At 45.2% G+C, this 17,486-nt stretch overlaps 1 protein-coding gene across 3 annotated transcripts in view; it reads right to left on the bottom strand.

The window, feature by feature from the left end:
- Positions 1-17,486, bottom strand: part of ZBTB8A (zinc finger and BTB domain containing 8A) — a 45,745-nt gene that overhangs the window by 23,054 nt on the left and 5,205 nt on the right. For all 3 annotated transcript variants that reach the window (XM_073551999.1, XM_073551997.1, XM_073551998.1), the window contains exon 2: positions 10,873-11,807. In XM_073551999.1, coding sequence (XP_073408100.1) covers positions 10,873-11,794 — 922 coding nt within the window. In that variant the 5' untranslated portion in view covers positions 11,795-11,807. The remainder of the gene's footprint in view (positions 1-10,872; positions 11,808-17,486) is intronic.

Genomic DNA, 17,486 nt, shown 5'->3' with positions numbered 1-17,486 from the left:
TTCTGCCCGAGCACCAAAAGTCACGGCATCATCACGTCACAGCGTGGGAGGTCCGGGGACTGCAGGGGGCAGCACTTGAAGATGCAGTGAGGATGAGGTATGCAATAATGAGCGGAGAGAAGAGTATAAGGTTTTTTTTTTGTTTTTTTTCTTTACATCTTCCATTTATTATGCTCTGGGATCTAGAGAAACCCTAGAGCATAAATAAGGGACGTTAAATTTGCAAAGATTAATTTCTCCACAACCCAACTTTCCTGGGAAAATCCGTGAGCACAGGCAAATTCAAATTTTGCCTGTTCCACTCATCTCTACTTACTGGATCAACAAGTAAATCATTACGCAATTGACTCATGTTAAACAGCCCAACATGTTGCTTGAGAATATTGCAGCTCCAGGAAGCATACATATACACTGTGCACAATAAATAGGCAATTCGTATTGTATTTAAGGATCAATGTTATGATTGAACAACTACAGAGCTGTCACTCAGTCCAAAAGATTAATAAACCTGAAAATTTAAGAAAGTAAAAGTGAGGTTTTGTCTTAGGAGTTTATCTGTATGCAGAATTATTATGCAACAAAATTAAACCTTAAATTGTCCCCATCATGTTTATTTTTATCTGTCAAAATAAGAATAAATCCCAAATAACTCAATGTATAAAACCTGCATTTCTGACACTTAAAAACCCCCCATCATTGACCAAAATAGCCACACTTTTCAATAACAGTCATAAGCCTTCCATCCATGGGAGTCTGTTAGTTTCTTAATCTGTTGGCAATCAACTTTTTGGGCAGCACTAACCACAGCCTCCCAGACACTTTCTGAAAGGTGTACCATTTTCCTTCACCATAAGTCTCCCACATGTTTTCAGTAGGATTTAGGTCAGGTGAGGAAAGGGCCATGTCATTCTGGCCTTTACTGGCTAGCCAAGCAGTGGAGACTTCTATGCATGTAATGGAGCGTGGTCCTGCAGAAAAACTGTGATTCTCTTGAAAGATGTAGACTTTGTCCTGTACCCCTACTTGAAGAAAGTGTCTTCTAAAAATTGGCCATGGGTTTTGGGAGTTGATTTTGAGCCCATCTTCAATTCAAGAGGTTGAACAAGCTCCTGCCCACAGCTGTAGCCTACCTCCACCTTGCTGGCGTTTGAGTCAAAGAAGAAGCTCTGTGCCCATTACTGATCCAGCCACGGGCCCGTCAAGAGTCACTCATCTCATCAGTCCATAAAACCTTTGAAAAAATGTCAGATATTTCTTGGCCCAGTCTTGAAGTTTCACCTTCTGTGTCTTGTTCGTTGGTGGTTGGATTTCAGCCTCCCTTACCTTGGCCAGGTATCTGAGCATTGAACACTTTATACTTCTGAGCATTCCAGGGAGGTTTCATTCTGGAATATAGGCCAGGATCACACTTGCGAGAAACACACAAGTCTCGCGTCTCAATACCCGGCACTGCCGCTGGCACTCGGGACCAGAGTGTGCAGCTGCATGTATTTCTATGCAGCTAAGCGCTCCGGTCCGAGTGCCGGGTATTGAGACGCTTGACTAGTGCAAGTTTCTCGCAAGTGTGACCCCGGCCATAACAGCACTGTAGGATAATGGGTTCCTGGTCACTCACGTTTATTTCTTCTCAAATCTTTGGCAGTTAAAGGGACTGTCAGCACAGAATGACTGTTAAAGTATAGGTAATTGGTGCACCATGGCGTGGCCAAACACTTAAATACACCTTCACACCTGCTTGTCCCACCATCTCCACCCTCCTCCCTTATTTGAGTGACAACTCTGGCTTCATAGACCCAGAGAAGGGTGGCGGTAGATGGAAAACAAGCAGGTCGTGGTAAGGTGTATTTAAATGTTTGGCCCTACCTTGATGCATTGAGCACCTCTGTTTTAAAAAGTCATTCTGTGCTGACGGGAGTCCTTTTAACATGCAACTTTTCACAGCATGTTTTTTTTTTTACTGTCGACTATTTGCAACAAAACTTTTGTGTGGTTCTTTGACCACTCCCCAATATGTTAATAATTTCAAGAGTGCTGCATCCCTCTGCAAGACTTTAACAATTTTTTTACTATTCAGAGTTCATTAAATCTTTCTTGGCTCATTTTGCCTGAGGAAAACAAGCTGTCTAATAATTCTGCACACGCTGATGGAAGGTGAGGCACCCTGTATCATAATTACACATCACCTGATCTGCTACATACAATAAATAAGGTTTATACAAATTTGGAGTTGAGATCTCTCCATAGAAATGATATGGTGAAAAACTTTAATAATTGTGCACACAGTGTGCAAATCTTTGAGTAAGGCCTAATTTAGATTAGATTTAGGTTTTTCATCTTTGCACATGAAAAAAATAGACCAATTTCCATGAGTGTACTGGATAATATTTTGGTAAGTGCGCAAAGAGTTTGACTAGTGTAAAAAACCAAAACACACTCACTGTGCATGACCGGAAGTTCATAAGAGACTCCTTCTGAACTGGTCATGCGCAATGCGGCTCTGAAGTGTACACCGGCTACAAAGGTGCAGTAACTATGCTAAAATGAGCGGCACGCATGCGCGAGATTTGCATGAGCTGGATATTACCCCGGCTTGTGCAAATTATGTTGCTATCACGCCCCTGTGGGCAAAATAACATGGAAAGGGTGCCGACTAGTCTGGGGAACTAACACCGCATCAACTAGTCAAAGCTCTCATTAGCATATGAAAGCGGACCTTATAAATGCAATTTTTAAATATTAATTAATCTGAATAAAATACAGGGCTGGTTAGGCAAGGAGTTTAGTCATATCTATGTGAATGCTGCTGGGTTGGAAGGCATGAGGGACCTCACAGGTTCCCTTTAAACCTTTTCACACAACTCTTCCAGCTATTTCTAACACATTTGTTATATCTCATTTTAGTGATTAAGTGGAAAGGTTCAGGGTTTACATTGTGAAGCTGTAAAATCTGTGTTTTTTTTTTTTTGTTTTAAATGCAGCCTAAAAACTTCTTTATAATCAATCTAATTTTTTTTTTCCAAAGTTCCTGTATCCTGAAGGCCCTTACACACAATTAGGCAACAGCTGGCTGAACGATTGTTCAGCCAACAGCCATCTCTCTCGACTCCAACATACCCAGGAATGCTTGGTTCGACCAAACTTTACTATGTTGTCTCAGAGAGCCTCTGGTAGCAGCTTATTCAGACGGAGATCAAAAGTATTGGCTTTTGAAATTCGAGGAAAAGTTTGGAGACCTGCCAATATCATTGAGTTTAGCCAATTTTAGTCTGTGTATGGGGGTAACTCAACTATGCCTACAGATACTCAAAGACTAATTGTCCACTCTTCCTTCTGCATCCAGGTCTCTGCTCTGTATGAAATGGCTGTCCTTTCTGTGCTGACCATGTGATCACTAAAAACCTCATTTCCCACAAGCACTTTACATTTCTCTGAGCTCTAAGCACTCATAAGCACTGCTGATTTAGCTACTTCTGCAACTGCTTCGTGACCTGTTAGTAGTAAAGTTATTGCAAATCGATTTGCAGACCCCAGTCCATTGGCCATGTCCGTATTCTGTGGCCGCTAGAACATAGCCTTGATAACTGTCTCTTACAAGATGACAGCTGCTACTTTTGATCAGCCGGCCTTGCATGACATCAAATGTGCGTCACGCCGCAAATATGATGTCACTCCTGGCCAGCTAGTCATAAGATGAACTGCGGATGCAGTCAGTGGGGGTGGTTTTTCGTCTAAAGTCCAATGACTTTTTTTAGCCAGCAAGGAGAAAAATATATACAACATAACATTTAATAATATACGTAAAGCAACTAGATCAAATAATTATACATACAGACAACCAGGAATAACAGTTTAAAGTGCAAGTGCTCCAAACAACCAGTGCTCATACAAAAAAAAGTTTGGTCTCACCAACATTGTATGATGAACCTCAGGCATCCATGCAGTAAAGGTACTGTCACACTTAGCGATGTACCAGCGATCCCGACCAGCGATATGACGCGGTCAAGATCGCTGGTACATCGCTAAGTGGTCGCTAGTGAGCTGCCACATAGGCAGATCTCACCAGCGACATCGCTGGGGACGGGGATCGCTACTTACCTGTCACACCAGGCGATCCTGCGTCCTCCCGCCCGGCTCCACGCGTCGCTCGTCCTCACAGCAGGAAGCGCCACAGGAAGCTGACGACGAGAAACAGTCCTGAACGTTCTCGCGCGATCAGCGATAACCAGCGGGGGAGCGGGTCGCTGGTAAGTATCAGACACAGAGATATCGCTAGCAATATCGCTATAACGTCACAAGTTATAGCGATATTGCTAGCGATATCTCTTAGTGTGACATGCCCTTAAAGTAGGAGCAAATTATATCAGGGACTTTATCACACCCTGCCGTGCCACATGTGTTGCTTCTGTGCTGATAAGGGAAGTACTCAAGTGTGGTACTGCCTAAATAAGCCCCAAGAATGAATAGTATACCTACCTATGTGTTTCCCCCTCTATCCAGAGGATTCATTAGAGGAGTGTGAACTGTAGGGGTAAAAGTAAAAAAAAAGGGTGGTAGTTGAACAAGAGTTCCTGCAATGACAGGCAACTCTAAAAATAGGTCCAATCGGTCATGTCAAGATCCTAAATAGAATGAAGTGGTCAGGTACTAAATAGCAGACAATGCTGCTTATAAATCGCTATGCACCCTAAACTTTAATCACCCGGCGTCTGACGTATTCAGGGGTCATCAGATCGCATAGACGCCATGGCTTCCCACCTTTGGAACGCTCACGTGACCTTCAGATAGCGGAAGTGACGTGGTATGTGTTTGTGGTCATTGAACCACAGAAATGCCCTAACTTCATATCTTTGATGTTGCCCTGATGCTCACAAGTCACATGTCTAGCTAGGGGACGTGTCCAGTTTATTTCTGATATCTCACAAATGTTCGCCCACCAGTCTCCTGAACTGCCGGATTGATTTGCCCACATACGGTAGGTCTTCCTGCAAGGACAAGTAGCCTTATATATGACGCCATTAGTTTTACAAAATCTTTTATCTGAAATTCCTCACCATTGTGAAATTGTATACCTCTTTGGTAAAAACTGGCTGACCTAGTCCAGCCAACAATTGAGCATCAGAGATTGTACTGTATTGTTGAGGATGGTATAGGTCCTCGGTTTTTTTGCACATAGAACTTATGCCACCTCAATTGCCTGACAAATTGATGTCCATGATACGGTCGAAAACAGAGAAGTTGCTCGTGGGCACAAAAGAAAGCCCCTTATTTAGTACAGACATTTCTATACCGTCAAGGGTTCTTTTGGATAAATTAACGACCTGCAGTTCTAATCCCTGTTGAACAGGGCAGGAGGGCTTTGCAGGAGGTGTGCTCGGTTTAACCAAAAATAAAATCTAGCCGATGAGGATGTATTGCATTCACCTCTTGGATCACCCCTATTCCTGCCTCTCTGGCGCCCCCTTGACAATTTCTGTGAGGTATCAGAATGTTCTGTTTCTGTGGCTGACCAGTCTGTCTCTCGTTCAGCACGCTCAAACCGGTCCTTCAGTACCTGTTATTTTGAAATCCTGAAGATTCCCAAGATATTTCTTTAACACGGTATTGAGATTTCTCAACACTGTCTTGTAAATGACTCTTTGGTATTAAAGTGACTTCTATCTGTTCTTTTAATTTGTCATTTAACAATTCAAAGTTAGATTTCTCTTCTGCTAAGAGAAGCTGCATCAATCTCAGGGAACTGTCAGTGGCTTCCTTTTGCCAATTGATCATCAGTTGAGGGTTTTTGCAACACAATGCTGGTAGCAAGGTGATGTGTAACCCCTTGGGACTATACTATTCTTAATATAATGGTCCAAGCTATGTACTTTTCACCAGAAAGCAATATGTTCTTTGTAAGGTCTCTAATTGCTGCCTTATGTGTAGGTGTATACTTTTTCTGGGGACAAAATGTTTATGAAAACATGTCCCTAGCCTCAGTGAGCCACAGCTCAGTGTCTGGTGCTGCTGAGAGAAAGCCAGTCATAGCAAGAAATAAACCAGTAGGGAGGCACAACAGGGTGTGATAGATTAAGTCCCTGATATAATTTGCTCCTACTTTACTGCATGGATGACTGAGGTTCATCATACAACATTGGCGACACCAAACTTTTATTTGAGCACTGGTTGTTTTGAGCACTTGCACTTTAAACTGTTATTCCCGGTGCTCTATGTGTATACTGTGGTGTAGTAACTACTGAGTCCGCTAGGGGGTGCTGTGTGGATGTCCCAGGAGAAAGGATGAATGGCAGAGTACGGAATGGCTGTTATGTATCCTAAAGTGGGTGGCTTTGGGATGGAGACTTATGTGTTGTTCAGCAATGATATTGCTGAGGTGTTGTTTCAATCTGTAAGGGAGAAGTCTCCAGGTAACTAGAGAGATGGGTGTGCCTGGTTACCTACAAACCCACCCAAGGGGTGTGTTTAAAGCACTGTTAGAAAGAGTGTGTAAATGCTTGAAGGACCTGTGATGAGGTCAGTCATGTGACCCGGTGGGCGTGGCTATGATCCCCTACTTAAATGACAGCGCTACCTCACAGTTGGTGGAGAAAGCTATGGGCACTGTTGTAGCCTTGTTGCTGGGAGCAATGGAAGAGGACTGCAAAGTCGGTTGCTTAAGGCAACGCTGAGCCAGGAGGGCTGACGGTTGGGGAAGCCACTGCCCGGCTGTGGTTCTGGAACCGTGGGGAGGCCTAGTGAGTAAGGCACTGTCCGGATCGGTGAGCCCAGTGCGGCCGTTTCCCCAGGAGAAAGAGACTTATAGGATACCTCTGCGGTAGAGGGGTCCGAGAACCTGCGCGGCCAGCAGGTGGCGTTCGTGAAAACTGTGTTGTTCTGACCGGGGTCAGTGAGAAAGAGACTGGTGATTGATGGGGTGCCTCTGTGGAGAAGAGGTATCCGAGGACCTGTGGGGCAGACACAGGTAATGGACAGGTTTTCATGTTGTACTGACCTGGGTCAGTGTGAAAGACTGCATCTGGAGGGTTCAGTGAGCAAGGTCCTGGAGGGTCAGTGTTGGGAGATTCTAGGAGAAGAATCGGATCCCTGGAGCACGTGGTATGATCTTGGACCTGGTGAGGCATGAGTGTTGGGCAGTCTCAGGAGGAGATGGATGTCCTGAAGAGCACCCGCTAAGCCCCTGGACCTGGTGAGGCCGGTGTGTTGGGAAACCCTGGGAGGAGGGCCGCTCCCTGAATAGCACCCGGTGCGCCCTGTGTGTTGGACGGTCTCAGGAGAGGAGATGGAACGTCCTGAATAGCACACAGAAAGGTGTTTTTTGTGGTGTTTTTTTTTTTTTTTCTTTTCTCAACTCAGCCTGCGATGGCTTAGTGGGAGTCAAGAAGGTGACAAGCGGCTTCCTGTAACTCGGCAGGGTTACAAAGGGGACAAGCGGCTTCCGGTAACTCGGCGGGGTTACAAAGGGGACAAGCGGCATCCGGTAACTCGGCGGGGTTACAAAGGGGACAAGCGGCATCCGGTGGATCGGCGGGTCCACGAACACAGCGCCAGAAGGAACTGGTGTGGTATGTGACAGCAGGAGCTGTGGTGGTGCCAGCAAGGACTTGTGTGGTATCGTTAAAAGAGACAAACTGTACTGTGTGAACTGTGGTCTGAGAAGACCGGTAGAACGGACATGGGGAAATCCCGAAAGTGGGTGGTAGCCCAAATTGGAGTGGTAACCCAAAAAGAAGTGGAGTCCCAGAGGGGGCGGTGACCCAAATTGGGGTGGTAACCCAAAAAGGGGTGGAGTCCCGGGAGGGGACGGCGACCCAAATTGGGATGGTTCAGGAAATGGCAGCACTGGTTGCCTCTGTGGGTATGTCTGGGGAACCGTAGTGTGTCTGTATGAGTTTTGAGGAGTGCGGCATGTATTTTCCGGATAATGACGGGCCACAGGTGTGTACCGTGAAGCTGCATCGGGAAGGAGTCTCTGGTAGACTAGACTCAGAGTCAGGTGACTGACAGGAACTCCGCTCGTTTTATCTCTGACCGAGAAAAACGCCAGGGTTCGCTGTAAACATGGGGTCACTGTGAACTATGCAGTAGACCGAGTAATGTTTGAGGGGACCAAAGGTGGTGTGTGCCAAGGGGGCAGGATACCACGAGACAGTCTATGCCTTGGAGAGGGGCCGGGACTTTGTTTTGTTTGATTGACGTATGGTCGGACGATGGAGACGTTTTGACTGTGGGGCCAGCAGACACAGACAGTGACGGCTCCAGACATGAACAGGTCAGAGGTAGAACTGACCAGAAGCAAAAGTACATATGCCCAACTTACGGACCTGACGTCTCGTGATATGACGGATGCTGGGCGATGAGACGACTGGGGTAAAAACACAGTTAAACGGTAACTGGACGGTTCACTCGGCTGATGGGACTGACCCAGTGGTACCCTTTGACAATATAATCAAAGAAGTAGTTGTGCGACACGTGCTGGCCAAAAGGGAACAAGATCATGAGATACAGTTAATAAAAGACAGTGGAAGAACATCTTGAACAAGAAAGAGTCCTGAGACCAATGGCCGAGCACAGGGTGGAGGGGCTCGAGAAAGAAGTCTTGGAGCTCAGAGGTCACCTGTCCACCTGGCAAAGTGTGAACGATAACCTCAAGGAAGAGATGGAGGAACTCAGAGGAGTAGTAAAAAGTCTTCTGCGGGAGAAGTTGGACGAAGACTTACCGCGGGTGAGCGCGAGTGATGACAGAACTGCCAGTAGCCATTGTGGCAAAGGGTCATGAAGTGATCAAATCGTGTGAAGTTGGTGAGTTAAGAACTGAAGAAGACAGTCACCCGGTCGGGTCAGCGATAGTGAGGGAAGTGTCCGTGGTAAAGCTAGAGCCTTTGGTCCAGGAAGAGAGCAAGACCACGACCTTCCAGTCTGTGATTGATGTACCAGAAGACATGCAAGAAGCCTGTGCTGAGGAAGGTGTGCATGAGGCTTTCAAAGAGGCTCAACGTGCCAATACGTTGCACCGTAGATTACAGTGTGAACTGGAGGTTGCTGCAGAGACAGCAGATGCAAAGAACTGTGAGGTTAATGCACTGAAAAGTAAACTTAGATGTGGTGGGGTACCATTTGTTACAAGACGCTTAGAGAGGATGGTGACTAACCAGTGTCTGACGACGCAGACAGACCGTGACTGGAGGGTCAAAGCCAATGACCGATATTCTGACCGCTGGAGGTGGGGGAGGTCTAACGGAACGAGGCCGTATGACAGATGGAGACTGTTCTCTCGACCTGTGGGGCAAGGTGTAGCGAGTGCCCGGTCGCGAGACCCTGGTGTAATGTTGTTCAAACTTGTGGGGTTGAACACGAGGGGGGAGGTATGTGGTGGTGTAACCACTGAGTCCGCTAGGGGGCGCTGTGTGGATGTCCCAGGAGAAAGGATGAATGGCAGAATACGGAATGGCCGTTATGTATCCCAACGTGGGTGGCTTTGGGATGGAGAATTATGTGTTGTTCAGCAATGATATTGTTGAGGTGTTGTTTCAATCTGTAAGAGAGAAGTCTCCAGGTAACTAGAGAGATGGGCGCGCCTGGTTACCTACAAACCCACCCAGGGGGTGTGTTTAAAGCACTGTTGGAAAGAGTGTGTAAATGCTTGAAGGACCTGTGATGAGGTCAGAGTCATGTGACCCGGTGGGTGTGGCTATGATCCCCTACTTAAAATGACAGCGCTACCTCACAATACTTATATTGCGTGTCTAAACCACCATGTGTAAAGGTTTAAAATTCTCCATCTCCCAAAGAATGCTTTATGTATATCTTTTTAGATATATTACTGCTTATGGGTCTTCTACTTTCTCCAAAGCCGCTTTTATTTGCCCAGAGTAAACAGGATAGTTCTGTCCAAGAGCAATGATTTTCTATGCACACAGAACGATTGTATTAACGATCATTTTGTGCTCATGGAAGTGCGGACTACCTGTCTAAAAAGGTTATTAAATTACCGCCAAACGCGCATGTTAAATGACCACAGACCAGGCTACATAAATGCAACCCAACTCCTTAGGTCTACTAACAAGTTAATCAGCTAAGTAATCTGCACCGGTTATGATCCAATGAATAAGCCAGCTGGGATTTTTAAAACCTACTAATTGATACATATTGTATACTAGATGCTGTATATTTTTTCACTTAAAGCTATTTTTTTAATGTAATCGAAACAGCCCCTTAATGCATTTTATTTTATTTTTTTCAGGATTTGAAAAATATTTTTAAGTAGCTTCTAAAGATTACAGTTAAAGGGATTGTGTTGTTGCAAAGATTATTACTCCATAGACTCAGATTACAAAAAAAAGAAAATTTTTAGTCATTCTCAAGGGGATCAGCGCTGCCTCTTGCTGCTCCTCCAGTCTTTGTTGATTGGCTGTAGCCGATCAACGTCATGTCAACAGAGCTGCTGTCAATCACTGAACTCACCAGCTCATGCACTGTTCATCTGCAGTGATTATCTGCTGTTTCTCATTCATGTGCTTTCTATTTCTGATGAATGTAATAAAGGTAAAGGAATTTGCATTTGTATTTCACCTGCTTTCATGATACAAACTGATGGGGCTGGTGTATTTACATTAAAAAAAAGGATTATACAGTTATTCTGACATATATATTTAAAGTGCTCTAGTATCTCTGTTGTGAAATCTAGTTCTAGATCTTTTTAATAAAGCAGGCATTCCTATTAGGATATGACCATTAACAATACGATTCCTGTGTTTCTGACATAACGTTCCATGTAATACAGCTGTGTACCACTGGGGGAAATCAGTGATTAGGTAAATTACAGACTTACAGTATTTTCATGACCAGGCATTAAGTAAAAACATATTGAACTCTCACCTTCGCTCCAACCAGACATAACACCTAAGATAGTAGGCATGGCTTTGTACAACTCATCTGCCTTGGAGATACGAGGAGCCATGTCCTGGTCTCCAGAATCTGCATTCTGCGGTGACTCTGGCCAGCTTTGAGCTGTGTCACCTTCGTCATCTTCTTCAGGCTTTGAGCACACCAATTCTTCGTGCGATTGTGGTTCTTCGTCTTGCATTGTATTCTCTTCATCGTGGACTATGCATTCTGCAGTGCCACCCACAAGGTCGCCTAACGGAACTGACGTAAGGCATGCGGAATTCAGGGTTTCAGTCACTAACCGCCTGCGGTGTTTACGGACATGCTCTGGTTTACGGAGATGTTTAGAGAAAGGGCGATGCAAACGTGGGTTGATAGGAGGAGGGTAGTTGTATCCGGCGATAAAACGACTATGCTCTGCTGTTTCATGAATGTGTGTTGGGCTGTTTTCAGTCCTCCATCCAGCTGCATAAAATCCAGTGCCGTTGCTGCCGTTGTCTTTGTCAGACAAGCTAAAGAAGCCATCCCTATCTTTTTCATTGATGTCCAGGGAGGATTTGATAAACATTTTGCATACGCTGATGACATCAGTCATTTGCAAATAACTAGCTGCTGACATAACTTCAATGACATTCTGTCCAGAAAGGGGTAATTTTCCAGAGTACACAAAATCTAGGATGGCAGTGAACGTGTCGGCAGAGAAAACATCAAAGGTAGCGGTTGTGGGCTTACTCACATCCTTAGAGCTTTGGGACAACAGCATTTTAAAATACCCACTGCTGGCAAACAGCACATTTCTATGAGCCGTGAACATCTGGCCTTCTACCATGATGTGACAGTCACAAAACAGGTCTTTCTTTCTCTGTTCATCCAACTGCTGCAGGAGTCGAATATGATGAGAGGAGAAATCCATCCTTCCCAGTGCACTGTGTAGTAGAGGAAAAGGCTAGTGAGCGAAAAACAACTCATGGAAGAAATACAGATTTTATTAATTAAAAAAAAAAGTCTACTTAATAAACTTAAACAGGCTGCCTGGCCATTGCTGAGGAACGAAGCTCAGCTCCTATTCAATTGCTCAAATGTGCTCACTGTTCATATCCAAATGTCAAAGCTGAAAACAGTTGATCGTTGGGTGTACCGGGTGTTCGACCCTCACTGATCTCATTAATATCAGAAAGCCGGACAACCTCTAAGGCGACTGTGCCTGATCGGCAATGCACAGACTTGCAGCGTGTCTCCTGAACCAAATATCACAGCCCCATAGGCATATATGAAGCTCAAGTTTGAGTCAAAAGACCTGGGGCCAGTCCATAAATTGCAGTCTGTATTAGGACCACAATATACCAACGTCTGAATTAGTTCTTAGGCAGGGGTCACACTTGCGAGTGCAATGCAAGAAACTCGAGCATCAATACCCGGCACTGCCACCGACACTTGGGACAGGAGTGTGCGGCTGCATGTATTTCTCGGGACCGGAGTGTGCGGCTGCATGTATTTCTATGCAGCCGCACACTACGGTCTCGAGTGCCGGGTATTGATGCGCAAGTTTCTCGCACTGCACTCGCAAGTGTGACCCCCGGCCTTAGTGTCAGAGTTACCGACCCTACTATAAACATGCACAGTCTGCTGGGAATGGATTTTTTTTTTCAAACTGGGGAGAAATAGGCCACTACCAGCCTGAATTTCCTGCGTAATAAAGAAGTCAGGAAAGTTGAAATCCAACATTGCCAAGTCTTCTTTTCCTAACCGCCTACTGTCAGAGGAGGGTTGGGAGTCCCCTATTTGTAGAAAGTAAATACACTAAAATATATTTAGGGCCCAATTAATTAAGACTGGCATTGCGCACACCAGTCTTCATAAAAGGGTCCGCTGGACTAAAGGTACTGTCACACTTAGCGATATGACGCGGTCAGGATCGCTGGTACATCGCTAAGTGGTCGCTAGTGAGCTGCCAAACAGGCAGATCTCACCAGCAACATCGCAGGGGTCGGGGGTCGCTACTTACCTGTCAGACGAGGCGATCTTGACGTCCTCCTGCCCGCGTCCACGCATCGCTCGTTGTCACAGCAGGAAGCCCAGCAGGCAGCTGACGACGAGAAACGGTCCAGGACATTCTCTCGCGATCAGAGATAACCAGCGGGGGAGCGGTCAGAGGCAAGTATCAGACATAGCGATATCGCTATAACGCCACAAAAACCAGTGACGTTATAGCGATATTGCTAGCGATATCGCTTAGTGTGACAGGCCCTTAAGGTGTGCCTAATTCACCAAGAAACACATCCCACTTAATGAATTACAACTGGAGTATATTAGAAATGTTACCCTGGTAAGGCACTAGCCTAGATTTCTGGCAAAATTTGCGCCACTAAAGTAGCATAACATTTGGAGAATTAGATAAGTGGGCTTAGCCATGCCCCTTTCTGCCATGCGCCACCTTTGAAAAGCTGGCCTGTTTTTCTCCATCCTGTTCCAGTTGATTGACTGGTCTCTCCCCATGTACACAGTCATACTGTATATATAATTTACTTTATATTTTTAAAAACTATTTTTTATGCATTCTTACTTTATTTTTAGAAGAAATTAAGATCCCCTATAAACTCTCTCCTGGGAGTACAAAAATGGCAGTGATGGGGTCCTTTGGTAGATCCTGGGCTGCTATGGCAACCCATTGGTACCCCTTGATTACACCCAGGTAAGGAGTGGCCAATGAGCACTGGCACAATTGCGTGACGTGATAACTCCACACTAATACTGATGTCAAGAAACTGACGGCAGTATGTAAACGGCCAAACAGCTCTGATCAATATAGACATACCCCTAAGCAGAAGCAGAAGTAGATGTATACCAAACGTAGAGCATCCAGAAATTGTGTTTTTAAGGCTGTCTACTGAAAAGCGTATGAAAAATTGTCTCGAGTTTCATCTAGAAACCCATGAGCAATAGGTTTTCATACATCTACATTAAGAAATGTACGTGATGACATAGGCTGTATGCAGAAAATTCCTGACTGAAAACCGGACTCCTTCCCAGAAAACGCGCATTTGTGCGCGATTTTTATGCGGGTTTTTACCAGAGCGTCCCCAGTCTCAGAAAATAGAAATGTGGATTTTTCCGCGAAATTAATGAGCATGCTACATTTACTGCGATGTGTTTTTTTCGCGGAAAAAACGCATCAATATGCACAAAAAGTGCGGAATTCATTAAAATGAATGTGATGCTTCTTGTAAGCGTTTTTGCCAGTAAAAACGCTTAGACGCGTACACCCATACAGTTTCATAGGTTTATTACAGAAATGCATCAGTAAAAATCAGATGTCACTAGGATGTTCTGTGTAGCAAGACTTGAATGGACAAGTCTCATCTGAAACTTGGAAGAAACTAGTGCATGCTGAAATTTATTTTTCTCACGGACCGTCTTAGCAGCACTAGTGAACAACATGGGTCATTATGCTATACAATCAAAAATCGGACATTCAATTTATACACTCGTCTGCATGAGTCCTAACTTGCATATATGGGATCTCACTCTGTTGACAGTGGGAAAACCTGCTTCAGCTGTGTCCCCCTCCTTAAAATCTGCAATTTCCAAACCAAAAGAAAGGATAGCTCACACTAGAGAAGACATAGAAAGGATTCAGAAAGATCTAGATAAAGCTTGAACAATGGGCAGCGACTAATTGAATGGTTAACAGGGAGAAATGTAAGATTCTACATCTGGGCAAGAAAAACAAAAAAATTATATCTACAGAATGGGAGGAATAGAACTAAGCAACAGCACATGTGAAAAAGATTAATAGATCACAGATTGCACATGAGTTAACAGTTGATGCAGTAGCAAAAAGGCAAAGACTATTCTATAATGTATTAAGAGAAGCATAGAGTCTAGATCACGTGAAGAAATTATCCCCCCTCTACTCCTCCTTGGTCAGGCCTCATCTGGAATACTGTGTCCAGTTCTGAGTACCACATTTAAAAAACAAACAAACATTGAAACACTGGAGCAAGTTCAGAGAAGAGCAACCAGGATGGTGAGCGGACTTCAAAGTATGTCCTACGAGGAATGGTTTAACGATCTGGAATGTTTAGGTGGCAAAAAACTAGGCTAAGAGGAGACTTAATAGCTGTCTACAAATATTTGAAGGGCTGTCACAGTGTAGAGGGATCATCTTTATTCTCATTTGCACATGGAAACACGAGGAGCAATGGACTGAAACTGAAAGGGAGAAGACACAGATAAGATATTAGAAAAAACTTTTGAGAGTGATCAATGAGTGGAACAGGCTGCCACGAGAGGTGGCAAGTTCTCCTGGAATGGAAGTCTTCCCACAGAGGCTGGACAGACATCTGTCTGAGATGGTATAGGGAATCCTGCATTGAGCAGGGGGTTGGGACATGATGACCCTTGAGGTCCCTTCCAACTCTACCATTCTATGTTTCTGAAGATAAAATCCAGATCATGTGAAAAAGACCTATGGTCATAAAATACGGCGACTAAGAAATAGTAAATATGGAGCGTAGGAAGGATGGAGCTGTACCACGTGACAAACATGATACCAAAATAGTATCCCTCCCCCAAGCTGCACACAAGAAAGTCTCCGGGCTACTCTGACAAGCTAATAATGCCTTTGCAGATCACTCTTGGTGTGTCAGAAAAGGAAAATGCCATTGCGCTTGCTCAGCATCTTCTCTGACAAGCAGGGAAGATGCTGCAGATTTAGTGGCTGCCTGCTCACCACAGCAGGGATCACACTGCATTGCCAACGAGACAGATCCAAGTAGAGAACTGAGAAACAGCACACAAGCGTCCACCTCAGGACATTTAGTAAGCTGGCTGCAGTATAGAAAAGAATGTTCATACTGAAGGAGGCGCTATAATATTTTTATAACTTGAATAGCATGGGATAGAAAATTATTTTGTGATAAATTTAGATACAAAATATTAGAGCAGGTGAGAAGGTGGATTTAAATGTTTGGCCCCACCATGATGCATCGGGCGCCTGTACTTGGTTTGAACAGTCATCCTGTGCTGACAGAGTCCCTTTAACAACTAAAATGTTAAACTGTAAAGCGCTGCGGAATATGTTGGCACTATATAAAGATTATTATTATTAAAATGGATCCAAATCTGGGAAACGCTTCAACCCGGGAAATACTATCTTGATCCCATCTCAGGTTCTCACTGCAATCAAATGATATAAACGTGACCCTATAACCTCAGGTGTGCAATCCCACTATATAACCGTGACCCTGGTCTCATCTGTGTGATCCCACTGTATAGCTGTGACGTGACCCTAGCCTCGTCACTGCCATCTCACTGTAAAAATGTGACCCTAGCCTCATCTGTGTCATACCACTGTATAAATGTTCCCTTTGCCTCATCTGAGCGATCCCACTATACAGATGCGAGCCTAGCCTCATCTGAGCGATCCCACTCTACAGATGCGAGCCTAGCCTCATCTGAGCGATCCCACTCTACAGATGCGAGCCTAGCCTCATCTGAGCGATCCCACTCTACAGATGCGAGCCTAGCCTCATCTGAGCGATCCCACTCTACAGATGCGAGCCTAGCCTCATCTGAGCGATCCCACTCTACAGATGCGAGCCTAGCCTCATCTGAGCGATCCCACTCTACAGATGCGAGCCTAGCCTCATCTGAGCGATCCCACTCTACAGATGCGAGCCTAGCCTCATCTGAGCGATCCCACTCTACAGATGCGAGCCTAGCCTCATCTGAGCGATCCCACTCTACAGATGCGAGCCTAGCCTCATCTGAGCGATCCCACTCTACAGATGCGAGCCTAGCCTCATCTGAGCGATCCCACTCTACAGATGCGAGCCTAGCCTCATCTGAGCGATCCCACTCTACAGATGCGAGCCTAGCCTCATCTGAGCGATCCCACTCTACAGATGCGAGCCTAGCCTCATCTGAGCGATCCCACTCTACAGATGCGAGCCTAGCCTCATCTGAGCGATCCCACTCTACAGATGCGAGCCTAGCCTCATCTGAGCGATCCCACTCTACAGATGCGAGCCTAGCCTCAACTGAGCGATCCCACTACATAGATGGGACACTAGCCTCATCTGAGCGATCCCACTATATAGATGCGAGCCTAGCCTCATCTGTGCAACCCCACTATAAAGATGCGAGCCTAGCCTCATCTCTGCAACCCCACTATATAGATGCGAGCCTAGCCACATCTGAGCAACCCCACTATATAGATGCGAGCCTAGCCTCATCTGAGCAACCCCACTATATACATGGGAGCATAGCGTCATCTGTGCAATACCACTATATAGATGCGAGCCTAGCCTCATCTGTGCAACCCCACTATATAGATGCGAGCCTAGCCTCATCTGAGCAACCCCACTATATACATGGGAGCCTAGCGTCATCTGTGCAATACCACTATATAGATGGGAGCCTAGCGTCATCTGTGCAATACCACTATATAGATGGGAGCCTAGCGTCATCTGTGCAATACCACTATATAGATGGGAGCCTAGCGTCATCTGTGCAATACCACTATATAGATGGGAGCCTAGCGTCATCTGTGCAATACCACTATATAGATGGGAGCCTAGCGTCATCTGTGCAATACCACTATA

This window comes from Dendrobates tinctorius, unplaced genomic scaffold (genome assembly GCF_039654945.1).
Source record: "Dendrobates tinctorius isolate UK_male_01 unplaced genomic scaffold, ASM3965494v1 ptg000183l, whole genome shotgun sequence".
NCBI classification, from domain to species: Eukaryota; Metazoa; Chordata; class Amphibia; order Anura; family Dendrobatidae; genus Dendrobates; species Dendrobates tinctorius.
The sequence above is the reverse complement of the archived record's forward strand: the minus strand, read 5'-3'. Positions and strand labels throughout refer to the sequence as shown.